Source organism: Salmo salar, chromosome 27 (assembly GCF_965601325.2).
Source record: "Salmo salar chromosome 27, fSalSal1, whole genome shotgun sequence".
Classification (NCBI taxonomy): domain Eukaryota; kingdom Metazoa; phylum Chordata; class Actinopteri; order Salmoniformes; family Salmonidae; genus Salmo; species Salmo salar.
In genome coordinates this window covers 27,290,864-27,317,368 of record NC_138317.1, presented here as the reverse complement: position 1 = coordinate 27,317,368, position 26,505 = coordinate 27,290,864, and the positions used below count along the sequence as shown (strand labels likewise).

Below are 26,505 nucleotides of genomic sequence, written 5' to 3'. Positions count from 1 at the left end.
CTAGAATATGCATATACTTATTACATATGGATAGAAAACACCCTAAATTTTCTAAAACTGTTTGAATGGTGTCTGTGAGTATAACAGAACTCAAATGGCAGGTCAAAACCTGAGAGATTCCTTTACAGGAAGTGGCCTGTCTGACCATTTCTTGAACTTCTTTTCCATCTCTATCATTTACTAAGGATCTCTGCTCTAACGTGACACTTCCCACGTCGTCCATAGGCGCTCAGAGCCCGGGAAAAAACAGAATGTCGTCATTCCAGCCCCAGGCTGAAACACATTATCGCCTTTCTCAAGTGGCCGATCAAGGGACACTGGGCTTATGCGCGTGACCTGACCGCCCCCGCCTTTGGGATTTTTTCCTCTGTTTGCCGAAAAGGAGATTCCCTGTCGGAATATTATCGCTTTTCTACGAGAAAAATGGCGTAAAAATTGATTTTAAACAGCGGTTGACATGCTTCGAAGTACGGTAATGGAATATTTAGAATTTTATTGTCACGAATTGCGCCATGCGCGCGACACTTCTTTACTATTTCGGATAGTGTCTGGAACGCACGAACAAAACACCGCTATTCGGATATAACGATGGATTATTTTGGACCAAACCAACATTTGTTATTGAAGTAGCAGTCCTGGGTGTGCATTCTGACGAAGACAACAAAAGGTAATCAAACTTTTATAATAGTAAATATGATTATGGTGAGTGCTAAACTTGCCGGGTGTCTAAATAGCGAGCCCGTGATGCCTGGGCTATGTACTTAGAATATTGCAAAATGTGCTTTCACCAAAAAGCTATTTTAAAATCGGACATATCAAGTGCATAGAGGAGGTCTGTATCTATAATTCTTAAAATAATTGTTATGCTTTTTGTGAACGTTTATCGTGAGTAATTTAGTAAAATGTTAGCGAATTCCCCGGAAGTTTGCTAGTTCTGAACGTCACATGCTAATGTAAAAAGCTGGTTTTTGATATAAATATGAACTTGATTGAACAAAACATGCATGTATTGTATAACATAATGTCCTAGGGTTGTCATCTGATGAAGATCATCAAAGGTGAGTGCTGCATTTAGCTGTCTTCTGGGTTTTGGTGACATTATATGCTGGCTTAAAAAATGGGTGTCTGATTATTTCTGGCTTGGTACTCTGCTGACATAATCTAATGTTTTGCTTTCGCTGTAAAGCCTTTTTGAAATCGGACAGTGTGGTTAGATTAACGAGAGTCTTGTCTTTAAATAGCTGTAAAATAGTCATATGTTTGAGAAATTGAAGTAATAGGATTTTTAAGGTTTTGGAAATCGCGCCACAGGCTGCCAGTGGCTGTTACGTAGGTGGGACGCAAGCGTCCCACCTAGCCCATAGAGGTGAAGACACTGATGCCATTTGGAACCACGTACCTATGTGAGAGTGGATTCTCGGCCCTCACTAGCATGAAAACTAAATGCAGGCACAGACTGTGTGTGGAAAATGATTTAAGACTGAGACTCTCTCCAATACAACCCAACATTGCAGAGTTATGTGAATCCTTTCAAGCACACCTTTCTCATTAACCTGTGGTGATTTATTCACAATTTCTGATGAACAAAATATGGTTTTATATGTAGATGGTTAAATAAAGAACAAAATGATTGATTATTATAATATTATTATTTGTGCCCTGGTCCTATAAGAGCTCTTTGTCACTTCCCACGAGCCGGGTTGTGACAAACTCACACTCATTCTTATGTGTAATAAATGTATTGTGTAGTGTGTGTGGCAGGCTTACAATGATGGCAAAAAATAACATTTGAGAGTGCGCTGAGCCTGGTGCTAGAGGCGGTACACGGCTGGAGATTTAATGTTTGAAGGGGTACGGGAATTACTCTTCACCATCTGGCAGTCCGATGGACCAATCTGGGTTTGATGGATGCCAGGAGAATCCTACCTGCCCGAATGCATAGTGCCAACTGTAAGGTTTGGTAGAGGTGAAATAATGCTTTGGGGCTGTTTTTCATGGTTCGGTCTAAGCCCTTTAGTTCCAGTGAAGAGAAATCTTAATGCTGCAGCATACAATGACATTCTAGACGATTCTGTGCTTCCAACTTTGTGGCAACAATTTGGAGAAGGCCCTTTCCTGTTTCAGCATGACAATGCTCCCGTGCACAAAGCGAGGTCCATACAGAAATGGTTTGTCGAGATCGGTGTGGAAGAACTTGACTGGCCTGCACAGAGCCCTGATCTTAACCCCTTCGAACACCTTTGGGATGAATTGGAACGCCGACTGCGAGCCAGGCCTAATCGCCCAACATCAGTGCTCAACCTCACTAATGCTCTTGTGGCTGAATGGAAACAGGTCCCCACAGCAATGTTCCAACATCTAGTGGAAAGCCTTCCCAGAAGAGTGGAGGCTGTTATAGCAGCAAAGGGGGGACCAACTGTTCAGGTGCCTTTAGGTTACAGACTTGACGCTCCGGTACTCCTTGCCGTGTGGTAGCAGAGAGAACAGTTTATGACTTGAGTGGCTGGAGTCTTCCTCTGACACCGCCAGTGTAGAGGCCTGGGCTATAGGCTATCATTTCTTCTTTCTTTGCATGGGAAAAACACATTTCATGCAATTCTAATACACATTATATGACTGGAGACATTAGCAGAATCTATTTTAATACGACAAATTACAGGGTAGCCTACTCCGCTGACACTGACAAACAATCAATCAAATCTACTTTGCCCATATAATAGGCCTATGAGAAGGGGAGACACAAATACAATATGACGTCCATCTAAACTGGAGGAGGAAATTATTGTCCAAAAACTAACTTTTAAGGGGCACTGACCCAACTAGGATAAAGAGTAGATGTAGGCACTCACCAGGGACATGGTCGATTTTCTCCACTGGTGCCGATAAGATACACTATAGGCCTATTGTTTTTTCACTCAACTAAAATACTGATTAGTCCATTCATTGTCTTCTCTTTATAGCAATTGCCATTTGCTTTCCAACTATGTTTCCCGCGATTGAATCTGAATGCTGTGTGTGAGATAAATAAGATACATAACCAATATACACACACGCCACGAAATAATGCAAATTAACCCATAGACCAATAAGCATGACCGGTCCAATGTATTTACTTCAATTAATAGGCACAAAAGCATTATTTCGCAAAATATATATTTTTTCTTCTCCTGGACAATTTTATTTGTCGTCTTTTCATTTTTTTTATGGCCAAAAGCCGGCTATTACCAGCTAACGGAAACCCTGGGGTGTGTGTGTGTGTGTGTGTGTGTGTGTGTGTGTGTGTGTATTAACTCTGTGTGTGCCTGAGTGTGTGTGTGTCCAGGCGGAGCTACGTGGGTGTGTGAGCAGTGTGTGTATTAACGCTGTGTGTGTGTGTGTGTGTGTGTCCAGGCGGAGCTACGTGGGTGTGTGAGTAGTGTGTGTATTAACGCTGTGTGTGTGTGTGTGTGTGTCCAGGTGGAGCTACGTGGGTGTAGAGCTGTGTGTGTATTAACGCTGTGTGTGTCCAGGCGGAGCTACGTGGGTGTGTGAGCAGTGTGTGTCTTAACGCTGTGTGTGTGTGTGTGTGTGTGTGTGTGTGTGTGTGTGTGTCCAGGCGGAGCTACGTGGGTGTAGAGCTGGTCCAGTGGCTGTGTGAGCAGTGTGTGTACGTGCGCTGTCGGAGTATGGCCGTGCGCGTCTGGCAGGTCCTACTGGAGCTGGGCATCCTACTGTCTGGTGAGTATATACACACACACACACACACACTCTTCTTCTTACCCTGGCATTTCATCTGAGTCTATCTGTGTGTGTGTTTCAGTGGACCAGCGTGTGGTGTTTGGGGACTCTAACTCCTACTACCAGTTCAGCTTTGAGGAGTGTGAGTCTGCAGCCTGCGAGTTCTGCGGCCTGGAGAAGGAGGCGTGGCCAGAGGCTGTTAGGCTCCTCCTACAGCTTGTCCCATACGTCCAGTTCAGAACTGGGTAATTGTGTGTGAACGTGTGTGTCAACGTGTGTGTGAACGTGACCCAGTGATGCCTGTGTGTTCCATGACCATCACCGTGTGTGTGTGTGTTATAAGAGACACACATACACCAGAACATAAGTGAAAGCAGTGTTCCAACTCTGACAAGATTCATCTCTAATCTCGCTACATATTGTTAATCCCTTAGTCTGACACACACACACAGACAGACACGCACACACATCACTTCAATAGACTCTGTTTATAGCGGAAGCTGGGTCCGTGTTGGGGGGTGTCACACAGAATCCCAGTTCCCTCCGATAGAATTCCAACTCGTCCGTGTGGCATTCCAACTGAGCCTGCTACTGAACTCAATCTGTCACTCCGAGAGAGGGAGAATGGGAGAGAGAACTGGAGAGAGAGGGGAAAAAACAGTGGGAGCGAGAGAAATGGTAACTTCCGATGACAGAGAATAGGGAGGCACAAAGACAGAGAGGGAGAGAATCTCTAACCACCGCTTCCTCCCCTCACCTTGTCCTCTTCTGTGTAGTCAGGAGGTGGAGCTGGAAGGAAGGAGGGAGGGAGGGAAAGGGAGAGTGTGATGCCATCACTATCTGTCCTGCTACTGCATCCATCATGGTTTATCAGATCACACGCTCTCCAGCACACACATCCACACACTGTCTTCCTCCTTCGCAACTGAAGCCACAGAAAAAATGGAAATGGTATGCAAATTATTCTGGGAACAGTGGGAAGGTGTGCGTGTGTGAGAGAGAGAGGGACTGTAGTATACAAAATGTGTCTTCTAAAAGACAACGCATTACATCAGAGGCCTGAGGGCACTTTGTTCTACTGCTAAAGAGATTAGTTTACCCAAAAACACTGTCCTGTTGATATATATATATACACACACACACACACAGAGAAGAAACATGTACGCACATACACACACTCACACACAGACAGAAGGAGGAAAAGAGAGAAGAGAGAGAAGAAGTTCTTGTTTCCTGTTTAGAGCCAGTAGCAGTCGAGGTGGCAGAAGAGGTACCGACAGAGAGACCAGTAGAGCAGGACTATTCAACTAGAGTGCCTTTAGAAAATATTCATACCCCTTGACTTATTCCAAAATGTGTTGCTCCTGAATTAAAAATGGATTCAATTGTTTGTCTCACCCATCTACACACAATGCCCCATAATGACAAAGTGAAAACATGTTTTTCGAAATCTTAGCAAATATATTGAAAATGAAGTACAGAAATATCATATTTACATACAGTACCGTCAAAAGTTTGGACACCTACTCATTCAAGGGTTTTTCTTTATTTGCACTATTTTCCACATCGTAGAATAATAGTTAACACATCAAAACTCTGAAATAGCACATATGGAATCATGTAGTAACCAAAAACGTGTTAACCTGTTAGGGCTAGGGGGCAGTATTTACACGGCCGGATAAAAAACGTACCCGATTTAATCTGGTTACTACTCCTACCCAGTAACTAGAATATGCATATAATTATTGGCTTTGGATAGAAAACACCCTAAAGTTTCTAAAACTGTTTGAATGGTGTCTGTGAGTATAACAGAACTCATATGGCAGGCAAAAACCTGAGAAGATTCCTTACAGGAAGTGCCCTCTCTGACAAGATCTTGTTCTTCTTGTCTCTGTTTATTGAAGACTGAGGATCTCTGCTGTAACGTGACACTTCCTACGGCTCCCATAGGCTCTCAGAGCCCGGGAAAAAGCTGAATGATATCGAGGCAGCCCCAGGCTGAAACACATTAGGGCGTTTGGCAAGTGGCCGATCAGAGGACAATGGGCTTAGACGCGTGCACGAGTCGACCCCGTGCTTTAATTTCTTTCGTCTATTTACCTAAACGCAGATTCCCGGTCGGAATATTATCGCTATTTTACGAGAAAAATGGCATAAAAATTGATTTTAAACCGCGGTTGACATGCTTCGAAGTACGGTAATGGAATATTTAGAATTTTTTTTGTCACGAAATGCGCCGTGCTCGTAACCCTTATTTACCCTTTCGGATAGTGTCTTGAACGCACGAACAAAACGCCGCTGTTTGGATATAACTATGGATTATTTGGGACCAAACCAACATTTGTTATTGAAGTAGAAGTCCTGGGAGTGCATTCTGACGAAGAACACCAAAGGTAATCAAACTTTTCTAATAGTAAATCGGAGTTTGGTGAAGGCTAAACTTGCTGGGTGTCTAAATAGCTAGCCCTGTGATGCCGGGTTATCTACTTAGAATATTGCAAAATGTGCTTTCACCAAAAAGCTATTTTAAAATTGGACATATCGAGTGCATAGAGGAGTTCTGTATCTATAATTCTTCAAATAATTGTTATGCGTTTTGTGAACGTTTATCGTGAGTAATTTAGTAAATTGTTAATAAATTCACCGGAAGTTTGCGGGGGGTATGCTAGTTCTGAACGTCACATGCTAATGTAAAAAGCTGGATTTTGATATAAATATGAACTTGATTGAACAAAACATGCATGTATTGTATACCATAATGTCCTAGGAGTGTCATCTGATGAAGATCAAAGGTTAGTGCTGCATTTAGCTGTCTTCTGGGTTTTTGTGACATTATATGCTAGCTTGAAAAATGGGTGTCTGATTATTTCTGGCTGGGTACTCTGCTGACATAATCTAATGTTTTGCTTTCATTGTAAAGCCTTTTTGAAATCGGACAGTGTGGTTAGATTAACGAGAGTCTTGTCTTTAAAATGCTGTAAAATAGTCATATGTTTGAGAAATTGAAGTAATAGCATTTCTAAGGTATTTGAATAACGCGCCAAAGGATTCCACTGGCTGCTACGTAGGTGGGACGATTTCGTCCCGCCGACCCTAGAGAAGTTAAACAAATCAATATTTGAACTTTTAACAAGGCACACGTTAATTGAAATGCATTCCAGGGGACTACCTCATGAAGCTGGTTGAGAGAATGCCAAGTGTGCAAAGCTGTCATCAAGGCAAAGGGTGGCTACTTTGAAGAATATAACATATATTTTGATTTGTTTAACACTTTTTTGGTTACTACATGATTCCATATGTGTTATTTCATAGTTATGTCTTCACTATTATTCTACAATGTAGAAAATAGTACAAATAAAGAAAAGCCCTTGAATGAGTTTTTTTTACTGGTACTGTAAATATTCACACACATGTTAGAATCACCTTTGGCAGTCTTTCTGGGTAATTCTCTTTGCACACCTGAATAGAACAATATTTTTTTAAAGTGTGTGTGTTTGTGTGTGTTTGTGTGTGTGTGTGTCGTAGGTCTGAGGAGGACTCTGAGGGGAACAGAGATGTCTGCGGGGACAGCTTTCTCCAGATGAAAGCACTAGAGAGACTCACCGCCACGGTGTGTATGTGTGTGTGTGTGCCTGCCTGTTTGTCTGACAGGAGCTGTCATTGAGTTTGCTGTATGTTCTACCCCTACAGGTCCAGAATGAGTTGGCTGCTGCTCTTGCCCGCAAGGCTCGCAAAGCCAGTGAGTTGGTTACTATATTACATGTGGTACTATATTATGTGTGTTAGTGATGCGCAGGTCAGCTGTTTGTTCCCCCGAAGCCGCCTGCAACTGCTTATTAGCAACCCCTCAACTATATGTGACAGTGAGGTCACACCCGACCTTAACCCGCAAATAGAAAATGCACTGTACAGTCAGATTACGGGAAGAAAAATTGACAGGGGATTTGGCAGGATTTTTTTTTTAAGCCTAATTTAGACGTTTGTGCATATAATTTCCAACATTTTGGTAGTCTATTTGTTAGTCAACATGTCTATAATTACATACATGCAGCTTCTCTTCTGTCATTACTGCCCTAGAAGACAAAATAAACTCTTGCTCACCAGAATAATGTTAGATATCGATGAATGCTTCAATGTAGTTGACATCGGTGAAGTTCTCTTTCCTCTCTGCCTGTCTTGCACAGCAGACGTTTAGGGACCAGGGAGAAAATGCAATAACATATATATATATATATTTTTAAATGGCATCAGTTTGACCGGTTTTAAGGAAATTAAAAACATCTGAATACGACCCAACATGTTTCTGATAAGATTTCAGTTCGACATGGAGGCATATTTTATGTGGTTGAAATGCACATGATTTTATGTGGTTGATAGCACATTTACAGACGGTCCCTAACCTCGCATTCATTCTCTCAAGATGCTGAAAGAAAGAAATCATATTCCTCCACTCCTGTTCCCGAGTCAAAATGTACATTTGGTGTAACATTTTACAGCAAGAAATGCTTAATTCTGCAGGAATTAATATTAGGCTATGTGAGAGGTTATATTCCTATAATCAGTGTCCAGATTTCAGTTGCTATTCCATTTAACCCATCTAAACAGTACTGTTCCCTTTGACGTGCATATTTGAAGTCCTTGCCTTGTGACTGTCGAATTTGTATAGCGCCTCTCACCATCATCACACATAACATAGCTGGCACTGCTATCATCCTCTTTTACCACTTCACCAAATCTTTACCAAACATTACTTTTCTGGCCTCCCCTTCTCTTTATTTTCAACTCTCCATTTTGCATCGTTTCTATTATTGAATTCAATGCCGACATTGTCCTTTTTGCCTCAGTGGATCGACGTTAACTTTTTTTGCTTAAGTTCCCAAACGCATTTGGCGAATGGCGTGTATTTGGCACGTGTACAGTTAGGCCCTAAAGCTTAGGCTTACGTACTAATGACAGATAAAAATAATGAAAGAAAAACCTCACTGTAGCCTATAGATTTGAATTGCACAAGAATTATACATTTATGGATTTTTAATGCATTGTTTTCTCTTTATTCAACCCACCGCCACCCACCCGCCCTTCATCCACACAATATTTCATGACCCTAAACCCGCTCGCCCTTCAGGTATATCCACGGGGACTGTGGGTTATGAGTCAACCTGCGCATCACTATTGTGTGTTACTACAGTATGTTGGTGCCACTAAGGTTTCCTTTAGTTTCAGCAAGTAAAACCTTAGTCCTCTAGGTGATTAGTCCTGACAGCTGTCAATCTAACATTCTGTGTTGTGATTGGTTGCAGTGGCAGAGCAGGGTGGCCAAGAGTCACCAGACTCCACCCCCCGACAGTCACCCACAACCAATGAGGAGAACACCATGGTAGGACACACACACACACACACACACACACTGGCATACCGGACACCCCCGCAGTTTTAGTTTAGAAAACGATCTCTCCACAGAAGCGACAGTTACAGGAATATAAAAGCAGCTTGATTGCCGTTGCAACTTCAGGGAAACTGGGCAGAAGGGAGTTGTGCTTCAAATACATCAGTTCTGCAACATCTTTTTAATTGAGCCTCTCATTCTCCTTAATTGCAGAGATTAACTGTATAGGAGCTCTGGGGACAGGTCGTCTGGATACTGGACAGCCAATGAATTGGCAGATGCAAACAGATTATCATATTTAGCCTTTCTTGAGGGCTTGAAAAAAAGAAAAAGTGGTTTACGAGTTGTTGGTTGTAATATCAACAGTCTCTTATCTCTGGTATATCTTGGCATGCATCATTCAAGAGTAAGTTTAAATCGTGTGCAGCGCAATGGACATATAATGCACAATGTCTCAGGAAAGACTGTCTGGGTTGGCAATACTCAGTATAGAAAACAGTCGGGCCTGCAACCTTGACCTGTAGGCTGTGGTGAAAACATTTTCACCCAAAAAAGGAGGATTTGTGGTGACCAGGGGAGTCTCAAGTTGGTTTAATTTAATTTACCTTGAGTTTGCAGCCCATTTGTGTAGGCAATTAGCCAGACAAAACCCGATGAGTTGAACAATAAATAGTGGCTGAATTTATCCTCAAGCAGACTACTCTTTTCCTCATTGTTGGGCTATTTGGTGTGTCATTTTTATAATAAGTTTATAAATAGTAGCTAAATAGCAGGTAAATATGGTATATAGCTATAGATAGATAGTAGACTGAATAATAAAACAATCCATAGTAAACTAGTGTTTTGAGGGTGGACTGACTGTATTATTTGGTATTAATAGACTGGTTTTACACACAACAACTTTCTATCCAAGCTGGAAAAGAGCACGAGGATTGTCACCTGACCTTAGAGATATTATTTATTCTCTATGTTTGGTTAAGTCAGGGTGTGACTCAGGTGGGAATATCTATGTTTTCTATTTCTTTGTTTTTGAGCCAGTGTGGTTCCCAATCAGAGGCAGCTGTCTATCGTTGTCTCTGATTGGGAATCATACTTAGGCAGCCTGTTTTGTGGGAGGTTATTTTCTGTTTAGCGTATCTGCCTGACGGAACTGTGCGTTTTCGTTTTTCCATTTTGTTTGAGTGTTTCTTGAAAATAAATATCATGAGCACTTACCACACTGCGCTTTGGTCCACTCATTCCGACGACAGCCGTTACAAGGATGGCTCATGTCATGCAGGTTGAGGTAGCCTATACAGGACAGTTTTATATTATAAAACATCTATTGGTAGCTGATTAGTATGCTGTTACAGCAAAAATGTATTTTACAATCTGCCATGTTTGAATTTCCAACTTTAATTACTGAAAAAGTGATTACATTATTGCCACCAGCCAGCAGTCTAAAAATGGCAGCATTGTGACACACACACACACACACACACACACACACACACACACACACACACACACACACACACACACACCTCACAGTAGAGGAGAGGGAAGGATGGGAGAAGAGGGGAGGAGCGGACAAGAGAGGAAAGTAGAAGAGTGTATACTGAATAAACCTTTTACACTCCTTCAATAATGAATTTCCTCCATCACGTGTGTAAGTGTGTGTGTGCGCGTGTTTACTTGGCTGTTCTCTATTTGAGTGAGGAAGTAGAAGAGGGGAGACAGGACTTTGGGTTGTGGCTCAGATAGAGTGTGTTGTTATCGGGTGTTTTCTTTGTAAACAATGGTTTGCCGGAAGGTGTGTGTGTGTGTGTGTGGTGGCGGCACCGTGGGATAGTTTCACTCGCGGGAAGTACCCTGCTCACAGCCAATCCACACACACACACCGTGTAGACTCCAATGTAAATAAACAGTCCACATTGCCTTACTGTCATAAAAATAGTTGTACTCATCCTTGAAAATGTCGTACTGGAGAGAAGAGGACCAAAACGCAGCAGGTATGTGCAGGCTCATCTTGACTTTTATTCACTATCAAAATGAATGCCAAAATAACAAACCATGAGAATGAACGAACAACCAACAAACAGTCTGGCAAAGCATAGGCTCAACACAGAACAATTCCCCACAACCCCAAAGACAAACACACACACCTATGTAGGACTTCCAATCAAAGGCAACTATACACACCTGCCTTCAATTGGAAGTCCCAATCATCAACCCAACATTTAACAAACACAAACATGCCACGTCCTGACCAAAACTAAAACACTAGCTCCATCTGCTGGTCAGGACGTGACACTTACTGATGAGACCATCATATTACCAAGGGATCTCCTCCGTCCCAAGTATAACCCTAACCCCCACAACAACAGAGTATCGCTAAGAACACCTCCACACATGCACACTGGCCCAGACGCAGTGTTTCTAAAGCCAGGGCTCTGCTAGGGAGGACACGGCACTACGTTTCTGAAGAACACACAGAGACAGAGAGAGAGGGACTGGGATTATTTTGAGTTATTTTCTCTCTTTCTCTGTGATTTACAGACAGAGACCCTGAGACAGACAGACAGACTAGCTGACAGACCGTGAGAGGGGGGTAGATTTGATCCTAAAGTTATTTTGGGGTGTTACCTACCTTTATATTTAACTTCTCACCTCTAACCCTGTGAACTGATGATGTCGTTGGGCTGTGGACTAAGCTACCTGTTCTCTCTGCCCCCCTCCTTACAGCTGGGGGGGGGGTGTTCGCTCCGTGGCAACGTGGGGAGTGTGTGTGTGCGGCCGGACGGTGTATGTGGCCGCGAGGAGCTGACCAGACTAGAGCTGGTCCAGAGACTGGCTAAGGACGGCTGCAGACTGTTACAGAACCAGAACTACATAGTACCAGACCACCGCAACCCCACCGTGAGTACACACACACACACACACACACACACACACACACACACACACACACACACACACACACACACACACACACACACACACATATCCTCTGACAAACATACTTCTGAATACTGTATTTTGTGATAGTATGCTCTAACTTCACGTGTGTGTGTGTGTGTTTATCTGTATGTGTGTGTGGGGGGGTATATGTGTGGATGTGTATTTTACGGACTTGTCGAACCCTTCCTTTCCTTTCCTCCCCTCTACGTATGTCAGCCAGTCATCTGTGAGAAGTTGGAACATTCTGTCTCTCTAGTATGTAACATTCTGTCTCTAGTATACAACATTCTGTCTCTAGTATACAACATTCTGTCTCTAGTATACAACATTCTGTCTCTAGTATACAACATTCTGTCTCTAGTATATAACATTCTGTCTCTAGTATATAACATTCTGTCTCTAGTATACAACATTCTGTCTCTCTAGTATACAACATTCTGTCTCTAGTATACAACATTCTGTCTCTAGTATATAACATTCTGTCTCTAGTATATAACATTCTGTCTCTAGTATATAACATTCTGTCTCTCTAGTATACAACATTCTGTCTCTCTAGTATACAACATTCTGTCTCTCTAGTATACAACATTCTGTCTCTAGTATACAACATTCTGTCTCTAGTATACAACATTCTGTCTCTAGTATATAACATTCTGTCTCTAGTATATAACATTCTGTCTCTAGTATACAACATTCTGTCTCTAGTATACAACATTCTGTCTCTAGTATATAACATTCTGTCTCTAGTATATAACATTCTGTCTCTAGTATACAACATTCTGTCTCTAGTATACAACATTCTGTCTCTAGTATATAACATTCTGTCTCTAGTATATAACATTCTCTCTAGTATACAACATTCTGTCTCTCTAGTATACAACATTCTGTCTCTAGTATACAACATTCTGTCTCTAGTATGTAACATTCTGTCTCTCTAGTATGTAACATTCTGTCTCTCTAGTATATAACATTCTGTCTCTCTAGTATATAACATTCTGTCTCTCTAGTATATAACATTCTGTCTCTAGTATATAACATTCTGTCTCTAGTATATAACATTCTGTCTCTAGTATATAACATTCTGTCTCTAGTATATAACATTCTGTCTCTAGTGTATAACATTCTCTCTAGTGTATAACATTCTCTCTAGTGTACAACATTCTCTCTCTAGTGTACAACATTCTCTCTCTAGTGTACAACATTTTGTCTCACTAATATACAACATTCTGTCTCTAGTATATAACATTCTGTCTCTAGTATATAACATTTTGTCTCTAGTATATAACATTTTGTCTCTAGTATATAACATTCTGTCTCTAGTATATAACATTCTGTCTCTAGTATATAACATTCTGTCTCTAGTATATAACATTCTGTCTCTAGTGTACAACATTCTGTCTCTCGTATACAACATTCTGTCTCTAGTATATAACATTCTGTCTCTCTAGTATACAACATTCTGTCTCTCTAGTATACAACATTCTGTCTCTCTAGTATACAACATTCTGTCTCTCTAGTATACAACATTCTGTCTCTCTAGTATACAACATTCTGTCTCTCTAGTATACAACATTCTGTCTCTCTAGTATACAACATTCTGTCTCTAGTATATAACATTCTGTCTCTAGTGTGCAACATTCTGTCTCTAGTGTGCAACATTCTGTCTCTAGTATATAACATTCTCTCTCTCTAGTATACAACATTCTGTCTCTCCAGTATACAACATTCTGTCTCTAGTGTGCAACATTCTGTCTCTAGTATATAACATTCTCTCTCTCTAGTATACAACATTCTGTCTCTCTAGTATACAACATTCTGTCTCTCTAGTATACAACATTCTGTCTCTCCAGTATACAACATTCTGTCTCTAGTGTACAACATTCTGTCTCTAGTATATAACATTCTGTCTCTCGTATACAACATTCTGTCTCTCTAGTATATAACATTCTGTCTCTAGTATGCAACATTCTGTCTCTAGTGTGCAACATTCTGTCTCTAGTATATAACATTCTCTCTAGTATATGACATTCTGTCTCTAGTATATAACATTCTGTCTCTAGTATATAACATTCTGTCTCTAGTATATAACATTCTGTCTCTCTAGTATATAACATTCTGTCTCTCTAGTATATAACATTCTGTCTCTCTAGTATATAACATTTTGTCTCTCTAGTATATAACATTCTGTCTCTAGTACATAACATTCTGTCTCTAGTACATAACATTCTGTCTCTAGTACATAACATTCTGTCTCTAGTATATAACATTCTGTCTCTAGTATATAACATTCTGTCTCTAGTATATAACATTCTGTCTCTAGTATATAACATTCTGTCTCTAGTATATAACATTCTGTCTCTAGTATACAACATTCTGTCTCTAGTATACAACATTCCTTTATTTTCAGGCCATCAAATGTCCAAACTCTGTTTTCTCTTACATCGCTAGCATACTTTCTCAAACTAAATGGATTTGGTTTTGCTGCAGCAGATTCTAACTGTGTATAGATGTACATTGAGTGTGTGGTTGGTGTGTGTATAGGGGGGTAACCCTGTATCAGATATCAGACCGTTGTTTTAATCTGCGGCTCACAGGGAGTTGATGGGAGAGGTGGTGGGTCCTTGCCCAAGAGATAGGGTGGTCGTGGTCTTCACAGTTGATTCCGCAGGTTGCATGACATGAGCTGAATGAAATGTAAAAGGCTTTGAAAATAAAAAACCTTTTTTATGCTCAGTGCTCCGTTGACCTTTCACAGAGATGCTTCTTTTTGTGAGAAATCTTCTAACAACAACGGGAATTTTGCATTAATATGACAAGTGTACACTAAAATATGAAAATACTTCATGTCATGTCTCAAAATGGATATACATCTTAGCTCTATATTGTTTTATGTCCTGCGGGTTCGAGAGGAAAGTGAGCCTGTCAGGTAGCAGTAGTTTTCATTCTTGCACAGAATCCAGTCTATCTGATGAGATGCCATTTTTCAGAGTTTTGACCTATTTTTTTCTTCTCTGGCCTCCATTGATTTAGTCACCCTAATTCTGGCCATCCTACAAGGGTAAAAACTCTTGTAACCTTTGAACGGATTATGATAGAACCATGAGGTTTGGACCATTGGTTTTCTTAAAGGATTATCTACATAATTAACTTATTTCACTCATTGGTCAAAAGATACGTTTTTGATTGGACACCCTACAATATATGTATCTTTTCCACTCTGTGTTATAAATATCCCACACAACACATATTGTCCTCCTGTTTCTCTCTATATTCTGCATACAATACCAATGTACAATTCTCTCTCTCTCTCTCTCTCTCTCTCTCTCTCTCTCTCTCTCTCAGGGAGAGGCAGTAGGGAGGGTGTGTCTTAAGGAAAGGGGTCGGGACGTCCTAGTGCTACAGAGAGTGACATCACCTAACCCCGCTTCCTCGCCATCATCAGTGACATCACCTGACCCCGCTTCCTCGCCATCAGGAGGAGGGGCCAGAGAGGAGGACGGAGAGAAGAGGTCAGTATCCTTCACTTTCAATCTCTGTCTTTGTAGGCGTTGCTGGAATATACAAATGAATCATGTAAACGTTATATATGATCTATAAAGACTTCAAACTGTATGCTGTGTATGTCCCAGACAAACCTGTTCGTTGAAAGCCATGTCAAGAAAAATATTTTACATTCTCCCTCCTTTTCCCTCTGTCTTAAGTCACACCCTTTGCATGCCTGCACGCACACCAGTTTCTGCCCTGACAAGATAGATTGTGTGTTTGCTTCCTAGAGGATGTGTGTGGGTTTGTGTGTGTTATGACAGAGAATGTGTGTGTTTTAGCTGCAAGCAGAGAGAGAATGATTTTCTTGTCTTGAAGGGAAAAACAAAGCAAAAGAAAGCAAGACTGTTTGCTGCCTGGAGGGTGTGTTTACACTTTATAAAGGGTGTGTGTGTGTCTCTGGTGTTAGGCAGGGAGAGGGGAGGCCTCAGTACATCCCCTTTTGGGGTAGAGCTACTATAGAGCCTCTATATCTGTGGAGCTCCAGGCAGGCAGGTGGAGCAGGCTGGCTCTTCAGCCCAGGACAGAGCACCCTGGCTGGGCATGTTGCGCTAGGGAGAGCAAATCCTCTGGAGGAATTGAGATGGACTTGAGAACTGTCACACTAGTGGAGGCAGAGGAAGATGAAGAGGGTAGTGATGATGATGAAGATGACTGTTGTAGTAGTTCTGTCCCAACCTTCAATGTCCCTTACCTGCTCTACATTGATGATGAGGATGAAGATGACTGGAGTAGTCTACCTTACATTGATGAGGAAGGGGAGGATGAGGAGGAGAGGGAAGAGAGAGAAAGGAGAGATAGCAGCTCTGAGGAATACTACTGCTCTTCCTCCTGTGCTTCTGACAGGTGTGTTGGTATGTGTGTATCGTGTGTGTGTGTGTGCGCGTGAGTCCTTGTTTATGTGTAACTTTTCTCTGTGTGTGTCTGTTTAGGTATGTGGTGGTGTCTGGAACACCCCTGAAGATTCTAGAACACCTGCTGAGTGACCTACGACTGGATGACCAGAGAGGAGCACCGGAGAGCAGAGTGTCTGGTGAGTAAACGCGTACACACACACACAGTCTTGTTTATCCTTAACACAGTCTTGTTAAATCCTATTTAACCTTAACCCCAAAACCTAACCCTGACTTCTAACCATAACCCCTAAACCTAATTCTAACCCTAACACAAATTCTACCTTAATCCTAAACCCCTTGGAAATAGCATTTGACTTTGTGGGGACTAACAAAATGTCCCCAATTGGTCAAATTTTGGTTAGTTTACTATTCTTGTGGGGACTTCCGGTCACACAAACACACAGCAAATAGTTTGGTGATTGTGGGATCCCCCAAAGATCTGTACTCAGTCCATTACACTTATTTAAATGTACACCAAATCATTTAATTTGTGTGTTTGTTTGTGTGCACCAATCCCTCCCCTGCTCTTAGGAATGTCCTAACATGTTGCAACATAACCACTAATTCTACTGTTCTTCATTCTTTCTTTCTTTTGTTCTTTCTTTCTCAGGAATATATTGTAGCATATTTCAGTGTTGTCTAACTAGCGTGACCTATTGGGAAACGCTGACAAAAGACCATCTTGGGTAAATGAGTCTTCAGCCCTAATGATCACCAGTCAAAACGAGAGCTGAAAGAAAATAGAGGAGTGTGTGTGTGTACGCGCGCATGCGTGCCTGTGTGAGTGCGTGTGTGTGCGCGAGTGTGTGTTTTAAACAGCAACATGTTTAACAAGCTGAAACTAGCCTAAAGCGAGATTAACGCACAACACTACAATACCTGATTACTAAGATTAGATGTGTGTGTGTGTGTGTGTGTGTGTGTGTGTGTGTGTGTGTGTGTGTGTGTGTGTGTGTGTGTGTGTGTGTGTGTGTGGTGTGTGTGTGTGTGTGTGTGTGTGTGTGTGTGTGTGTGTGTGTGTGTGTGTGTGTGTGTGTGTGTGTGTGTGTGTGTGTGTGTGTGTGAAATTGGAGGAGTGAAGGAGAGTTGTTAACATGGAGAAAATGAAAGCAGTTGGAAGGAGGGAGTAAAATGGGAAAGGTAGGGTGGAAGGAGAGGGGTGGAGAGAAGGAAAGAGGTAGAAGCCAGCTAAATAGTCTAGTCATTTAAAGTGGTGTTCTATAAAAAGCTTGCTTTCCTATCTAAACGTCAGACAGCTGGTTAGTTAATTATTCATAGGAACCTTTCTGCTGCTCTATCCACTGCTCTGCGGAACCATTCATAAAAAAATATATATATATATTGTCACGTTTCCCATGGACAGAGTTTAACGTTGTGCAGCAAGCTCAGTCTGCACAGATGCACTAATCTTGATAACATAATGAGTGGCTATTAGGGATGTAAGATGATTTGTAGATCAGTGATTCAGCGCCTTGCTCAGGCCTGATCCTTGCTCAGGCCAACTGCATTCTCAGCCCTTCATGAAACTGCATTGCCAGGGCTGGATCTGTATAATCCACCATTACTTAAACCATTCCTTCTGAAACCCCACTATTCAGTGAGAAGAGTGGGCTATATTCCTAAATAAATCAGTCTCTGGGCGAAAAACAGTAGGGGTTTTGGAGTGTGGTACTTCTGAGAACAATGGCACTGGCGTGCGCGTGCATGTGACGACTCCATTTTCTTCTTTCAGTGTTTGAACGGATACAACGTCTCCCGGTTGGAATATTATTGCTATTTTATGAGAAAAATCGCATAAAAATAGATTTTAAACAGCGTTTGACATGCTTCGAAGTACGGTAATGGAATATTTTGAATTTCTTTGTCACGAAACGCGCCGGTGCGTCACCCTTCGGATAGTGATTTGAACGCACGAACAAAACGGAGCTATTTGGATATAACTATGGATTTTTTGGAACCAAAACAACATTGGGTGTTGAAGTAGATGTCCTGGGAGTGCATTCTGACGAAGAACAGCAAAGGTAATCCAATTTTTCTTATAGTAAATCTGAGTTTGGTGAGTACCAAACTTGGTGGGTGTCAAAATAGCTAGCCATGATGGCCGGGCTATCTACTCAGAATATTGCAAAATGTGCTTTCACCGAAAAGCTATTTTAAAATCGGACACCGCGATAGCATAAAGGAGTTCTGTATCTATAATTCTTAAAATAATTGTTATGCTTTTTGTCAACGTTTATCGTGAGTAATTTAGTAAATTCACCGGAAGTTTTCGGTGGGTATGCTAGTTCTGAACAAAACATGCTAATGTAAAAAGCTGGTTTTTGATATAAATATGAACTTGATTGAACAAAACATGCATATATTGTATAACATAATGTCCTAGGAGTGTCATCTGATGAAGTCATCAAAGGTTAGTGCTGCATTTAGTTGTGGTTTTGGTTTTTGTGACATATATGCTTGCTTTGAAAATGGCTGTGTGATTATTTCTGGCTGGGTACTCTCCTGACTTAATCTAATGTTTTGCTTTCGTTGTAAAGCCTTTTTGAAATCGGACAATGTGGTTAGATAAAGGAGAGTCTTGTCTTTAAAATGGTGTAAAATAGTCATATGTTTGAAAAATGGAAGTTTTTGCATTTTTGAGGTATTTGTAATTCGCGCCACTCAATACCATTGGATATTGGTGAGGCGTTCCGCTAGCGGAACATCTGTCCCTAACAGGTTAAACAGCGTTTGACATGCTTCTAAGTACGGTAATGGAACATTTTGACTTTTCGTCTCTGGTACCGTGCTCGCGCGTTATTCCTTTGGATAGTGCTCTGAACGCACGAACAAAACGGAGGTATTTGGACATAAATATGGATTATTTCGAACAAAAACAACATTTCTTGTGGAAGTAGCAGTCCTGGGAGTGCATTCTGACGAAGATCAGCAAAGGTAAGAGAATATTTCTAATACTAATTCTGAGTTTAGGTGGCCCCGAACTTGGCAGGTGTCTGTATAGCTTGCTGTGATGGCTGAGCTATGAACTCAGAATATTGAAAAATGTGCTTTCTCCGTAAAGCTATTTGAAAATCTGACACAGCGGTTGCATCCAGGAGTAGTCTATCTATAATTCTTTAAATAATTGTTATATATTTTGTCAACGTTTATGATGAGTATTTTTGTAAATTGATGTGCACATTCACCGGAAGTTTTGGTGGGAATACATTTTCTGAACATCACGCGCCAATGTAAAATGCTGTTTTTGGATATAAATATGAACTTTATCGAACAAAACATACATGTATTGTGTAACATAATGTCCTAGGAGTGTCATCTGATGAAGATTGTCAAAGGTTAGTGCTTCATTTAGCTGTGTTTTGGGTTTTATTGACACATGTCCTTGCTTGGAAAATGGCTGTGTGATTATTTTTGTCTATGTACTCTCCTAACATAATCTAATGTTTTGCTTTCGCTGTAAAGCCTTTTTGAAATTGGACAATGTGGTTACATCAAGGAGAAGTGTATGTTTGAGAAAGTTGAATTATGACATTTTGTTGTTTTTGAATTTGCCGACCTGATATTTCACTGGCTGTGTCCCGCAGGTGGGACGCTAGCGTCCCACTTAGCCCATAGAAGTTAAGTGTGCCTTGAATTCAAAATAAATCACAGACAGTGTCACCAGTAAAGCGCCACCACACCATCACACCTCCTCCATGCTTCACGGTGGGAACCACAAATGCGGAGATCCTCCGTTCACCTACTCTGCATCTCACAAAGACACGGCAATCTAATGCCCATTGCTTGTGTTTCTTGGCCCAAGCAAGTCTCTTCTTCTTATTGGTGTCCTTTAGTAGTGGTTTCTTTGCAGCAAGTCAACCATGAAAGCCTGATTCACGCAGTCTCCTCTGAACAGTTGATGTTGAGATGTGTCTGTTACTTGAACTCTGTGAAGCATTTATTTGGGCTGCAATTTCTGAGGCTGGTAAGTCTAATGAACTTATCCTCTGCAGCAGAGGTAACTCTGGGTCTTCCTGTGGCGGTCCTCATGAGAGCCAGTTTCATCATAGCGCTTGATGGTTTTTGTGACTGCACTTGAAGAAACTTTCTAAGTTCTTGAAATTTTCCGGATTGACTGACCTTCATGTCAGTAATGATGGACTGTCGTTTCTCTTTGCTTATTTGAGCTGTTCTTGCCAAAATATGGACTTGGTATTTTACCAAATAGGGCTGTCTTCTGTATACCACCCCTACCTTGTCACAACACAACTGCTGGTCTCAAATGTATTAAGAAGGAAAGAAATTCCACAAATTAACTTTTAACAAGGCAGACCTGTTAATTGAAATGCATTCCAGGTGACTACCTCATGAAGCTGGTTGAGAGAATGCCAAGAGTGTGCAAAGCTGTCAACAAGGCAAAGGGTGGCTACTTTGAAGAATCTCAAATATAAAATATATTTTGATTTGTTTAACCTCTCTAGGCTAGGCGGGACGAATTCGTCCCACCTACGTAACAGCCACGGCTATCCTGTGGCTCGATTTTCAAAACCTTAAAAATCCTATTACTTCAATTTCTCAAACATATGACTATTTTACAGCCATTTAAAGATAAGACTCTCGTTAATCTAACCACACTGTCCGATTTCAAAAAGGCTTTACAACGAAAGCAAAACATTAGATTATGTCAGCAGAGTACCAAGCCAGAAATAATCAGACACCCATTTTTTAAGCCAGCATATAATGTCACCAAAACCCAGAAGACAGCTAAATGCAGCACTCACCTTTGATGATGTTCATCAGATGACAACCCTAGGACATTATGTTATACAATACATGCATGTTTTGTTCAATCAAGTTCATATTTATATCAAAAACCAGCTTTTTACATTAGCATGTGACGTTCAGAACTAGCATACCCCCCGCAAACTTCCGGGGAATTCGCTAACATTTTACTAAATTACTCACGATAAACGTTCACAAAAAGCATAACAATTATTTTAAGAATTATAGATACAGACCTCCTCTATGCACTCGATATGTCCGATTTTAAAATAGCTTTTTGGTGAAAGCACATTTTGCAATATTCTAAGTACATAGCCCAGGCATCACGGGCTCGCTATTTAGACACCCGGCAAGTTTAGCACTCACCATAATCATATTTACTATTATAAAAATGTCATTACCTTTTGTTGTCTTCGTCAGAATACACACCCAGGACAGCTACTTCAATAACAAATGTTGGTTTGGTCCAAAATAATCCATCGTTATATCCGAATAGCGGCGTTTTGTTCGTGCGTTCCAGACACTATCCGAAATAGTAAAGAAGTGTCACGCGCTTGGCGCAATTCGTGACAATAAAATTCGAAGTATTCCATTACCGTACATCGAAGCATGTCAACCGCTGTTTAAAATCAATTTTTACGACATTTTTCTCGTAGAAAAGCGATAATATTCCGACAGGGAATCTCCTTTTCGGCAAACAGAGGAAAAAATCCCAAAGGCGGGGGCGGTCGGGGTCACGCGCATAAGCTAGTGTCTCTTGATGGGCCACTTGAGAAAGGCGATAATGTGTTTCAGCCTGGGGCTGGAATGATGACATTCTGTTTTTTCCCGGGCTCTGAGCGCCTATGGACGACGTGGGAAGTGTCACGTTAGAGCAGAGATCCTTAGTAAATGATAGAGATGGAAAATAAGTTCAACAAATGGTCAGACAGGCCACTTCCTGTAAAGGAATCTCTCAGGTTTTGACCTGCCATTTGAGTTCTGTTATACTCACAGACACCATTCAAACAGTTTTAGAAAATTTAGGGTGTTTTCTATCCATATGTAATAAGTATATGCATATTCTAGTTACTGAGTAGGAGTGGTAACCAGATTAAATCGGGTATGTTTTTTATCCAGCCGTGTCAATGCTGCCCCCTAGCCCTAACAGGTTAACACTTTTTTGGTTACTACTTGATTCCATATGTGTTATTTCATAGTTTTGATGTATTCACTATTATTCTACAATGTTGAAAATAGTAAAAATAAAGAAAATCCCTTGAATGAGTTGATGTCCAAACTTTTGACTGGTACTGTACATGTAGGTAGGGGTAAAATGACTATGCATAGATAATAAACAGCAAGTAGCAGCAGCATAAAAAAATGGGGGTCAATATAAATAATCTGGGTGGCCATTTGATTAACTGTTCAGCAGTTTTATGGCTTGGGGGTAGAAGCTGTTAAGGAGCCTTTTGGACCTAGACTTCGCGCTCCTGTACCGCTTGCCATGCAGTAGCAGAGAAAACAGTGGCTTGGCCCCAGTGATGTACTGAGCCCGAACGCACTACCCTCTGTAGCGCCTTGCGGTCAGATGCCGAACAGTTGCCATACCAGGTGGGGATGCAACCAGTCAGGATGCTCTCAATGGTGCAGATGTAGAACTTTTTAAGGATATGAGGACCAATGTTCCTTCAAAAAATAATTAGGCACTCAGCAAATTTCAGATCTGCTGAGCGCAAACTTGGACGTTGTGAACATTTTGTGTAACTTCCAGCGTGTGTTTACTGTGAACACTGAGGCTGTACCCGCTTTAGTTACAGTTTTACCAGTGGCCAAGTAGGCTACTGTGGCTATTTGATCATAATGTAGGCCAACCAGAGTGGCATACCATCAAAAACAATGGAGAATACGCATCCCATAACATTTTAACATGGAAATAACCGTTATATCATTCAGCCTACAGTAGCAGACAATGTGTGGTGTTCAATGTAGGCCTACATTCCATGAGACTTTTGATAATAACATGCAGGGATTGACATGAACCTGTTTATCTATGTAACGGCTGTCTATGGAAGAAGTGGACCAAAATGCGGCGGAGTTAGGGTTCGTCATATTTAATGTCACGAACACTATGCATTTACAAAAACAACAAAAACTGACTGCCAACACAGTCCTGTCAGGTGCAACCACATTGACAAGCACAATTACCCACGAAACACAAAGGAAACGTAGGCAACTTATGTGTGACTCCCAATCAACCACAACCCTCTACAACTGTGCTTGATTGGAAGTCACACGGCCAAAATCAATGAAACAATAAAAAACACACACTCCCTTCTGCCACGTCCTGACCCAACTACACCCTCTACTGGTCAGGACGTGACAGTACCCCCCCCTCAAGGTGCAGACCCCGGGATGCACCTAAAAAAAGAACACACAAGAAAATCCCCAACAAAAAGGAACACCTAAACAATAAGGGAGGGAAGGGAGGGTGGCTGCCGTCACCGACGGCACTGTGCTACACCCTCCCTCCCCAACCCACCTATCCTGGAGGTGGCTCAGGTGCAGGACGTGGACCTCGCTCCACCTTCGGCGTCGCCCACTTTGGTGGCGCCGATAGCTGCGCCGGGCAGACGGGCCACTCGGGCTGACCCTGGCAGACAGACCACTCGGGCTGGGCCGGAGGACTGGAGGGCCACTCGGGCTGGGCCGGAGGACACGAGGGCCCCTCGGGCTGGGCCGGAGGGCAGGAGGGCCCCTCGGGCTGGGCCGGAGGGCAGGAGGGGGCCGGAGGGCAGGAGGGCCCCTCGGGCTGGGCCGGAGGGCAGGAGGGCCCCTCGGGCTGGGCAGGAGGGCCCCTCGGGCTGGGCAGGAGGGCCACTCGGGCTGGGCAGGAGGGCCACTCGGGCTGGGCCGGAGGACAGGCAGGGCACCCTGGCAGATCCTGGCAGGCGGGCACCCTGGCAGATCCTGGCAGTCTGGGCACCTCTGGCAGCTCCGGGCAGTCTTGCCACTCGGGCAGTTCCGGGCAGTCTGGCCACTCGGGCAGTTCCGGGCAGTCTGGCCACTCGGGCAGTTCCGGGCAGTCTGGCCACTCGGGCAGTTCAGGGCAGTCTGGCCACTCGGGCAGTTCAGGGCAGTCTGGCCACTCGGGCAGTTCAGGGCAGTCTGGCCACTCGGGCAGTTCAGGGCAGTCTGGCCACTCGGGCAGTTCAGGGCAGCCCTGACGACTGTTGACTGGCGGGCAGCCCTGACGACTGTTGACTGGCGGGCAGCCCTGACGACTGTTGACTGGCGGGCAGCCCTGACGACTGTTGACTGGCGGGCAGCCCTGACGACTGTTGACTGGCGGGCAGCCCTGACGACTGTTGACTGGCGGGCAGCCCTGACGACTGTTGACTGGCGGGCAGCCCTGACGACTGTTGACTGGCGGGCAGCCCTGACGACTGTTGACTGGCGGGCAGCCCTGACGACTGTTGACTGGCGGGCAGCCCTGACGACTGTTGACTGGCGGGCAGCCCTGACGACTGTTGACTGGCGGGCAGCCCTGACGACTGTTGACTGGCGGGCAGCCCTGACGACTGTTGACTGGCGGGCAGCCCTGACGACTGTTGACTGGCGGGCAGCCCTGACGACTGTTGACTGGCGGGCAGCCCTGACGACTGTTGACTGGCGGGCAGCTCTGACGACTGTTGACTGGCGGGCAGCTCTGGTGACTGTGGCAGTTCCGGGCAGTCTGGACACTCTTGCAGTTCCGGCTCAGGATTCACCAGGCTGGGGAGACATAACGGAGCCCTGGCTCTGGGCACAGGCCCTTGACTCACCAGTCTCGGAAGACCCGCTGGAGGCCTGGTTTGAGGAGGTGGCACATGAGAGACCAGGGTGGAGAGACCCACTGGACGACTGGTCTGCGGAGGAGACACGGGCTTGACCAGGATAGGGAGACTCACTGGAGGACTGTTCCGTGGAGGAGGCACGGGCTTGACCAAGATAGGGAGACCCACTGGAGGACTGGTCTGTGGAGGAGACACGGGCTTGACCAGGATAGGGAGACCCATTGGAGTACTGGTCTGTGGAGGAGACACGGGCTTGACCAGGATAGGAAGACATGCAGGAGGCTTGGTTCTGGGCGTAAGCACAGGACGTGCAGGGCTGGGAAGACATACAGGAGGCCTGTTTCTGGGCGCAGGCACAGTCTTTACCAGACAACCAGCACGCACCTCAGGACGAGTATGGAGAGCTGCCTCAGGTGACATCATTCCCACGACACGCTCATTAGGGCGAATGCCGTACTTAATGCACCATACTAGCAGCTCTCTCATCTCTCTCTCTCCTAATTTCCCCATTAATCCCGTCACAGTCTCTGTCTCATATCCCTCGCTCACCTCCAATGTCTTCCCGACTGGCTCTGGTTCCGACCTCAGCTCCACCAACTGTCCCGTGTGCCCCCCCAAATTTTTTTTATTGGGGCTGCCTCTCGCGCTCGTTGCGCTCTCTCTCCTCGTAATTGCGCCTCTCCGCTCTCACCGCTTCAATCTCCCACTGCGGGAGGTGATATTCCCCAGCCTGAGTCCATGGTCCCTCTCCGTCCAGGATCTGTTCCCAAGTCCATTGGTCCATAACGCTATACTCCTGCTGCTCCTTCCTCTTCCGCCGCTTGGTCCGGGTTTGGTGGGTAATTCTGTAACGGCTGTCTATGGAAGAAGTGGACCAAAATGCGGCGGAGTTAGGGTTCGTCATATTTAATGTCACGAACACTATGCATTTACAAAAACAACAAAAACTGACAGCCAACACAGTCCTGTCAGGTGCAACCACATTGACAAGCACAATTACCCACGAAACACAAAGGAAACGTAGGCAACTTATGTGTGACTCCCAATCAACCACAACCCTCTACAACTGTGCTTGATTGGAAGTCACACGGCCAAAATCAATGAAACAATAAAAAACACACACTCCCTTCTGCCACGTCCTGACCAGTAGAGGGTGTAGTTGGGTCAGGACGTGGCAGAAGGGAGTGTGTGTTTTTTATTGTTTCATTGATTTTGGCCGTGTGACTTCCAATCAAGCACAGTTGTAGAGGGTTGTGGTTGATTGGGAGTCACACATAAGTTGCCTACGTTTCCTTTGTGTTTCGTGGGTAATTGTGCTTGTCAATGTGGTTGCACCTGACAGGACTGTGTTGGCTGTCAGTTTTTGTTGTTTTTGTGACAATCTACTTGTCCTTCAGACTGAAGATGTGTTGTTTCATGCAAGAAACCACTTTACAAAATAAAATGC

The 26,505-nt window shown here is 43.3% G+C and overlaps 1 protein-coding gene across 3 annotated transcripts in view; it reads left to right on the top strand.

The window, feature by feature from the left end:
- Window positions 1–26,505, top strand: part of LOC106588797 (rap guanine nucleotide exchange factor 5) — a 57,188-nt gene that overhangs the window by 15,112 nt on the left and 15,571 nt on the right. For all 3 annotated transcript variants that reach the window (XM_014178231.3, XM_014178230.3, XM_045709510.2), the window contains exons 4-11: window positions 3,596–3,717; window positions 3,800–3,962; window positions 7,243–7,327; window positions 7,408–7,456; window positions 9,018–9,094; window positions 11,828–12,001; window positions 15,386–15,552; window positions 16,519–16,619. In XM_014178231.3, coding sequence (XP_014033706.1) covers window positions 3,596–3,717; window positions 3,800–3,962; window positions 7,243–7,327; window positions 7,408–7,456; window positions 9,018–9,094; window positions 11,828–12,001; window positions 15,386–15,552; window positions 16,519–16,619 — 938 coding nt within the window. The remainder of the gene's footprint in view (window positions 1–3,595; window positions 3,718–3,799; window positions 3,963–7,242; window positions 7,328–7,407; window positions 7,457–9,017; window positions 9,095–11,827; window positions 12,002–15,385; window positions 15,553–16,518; window positions 16,620–26,505) is intronic.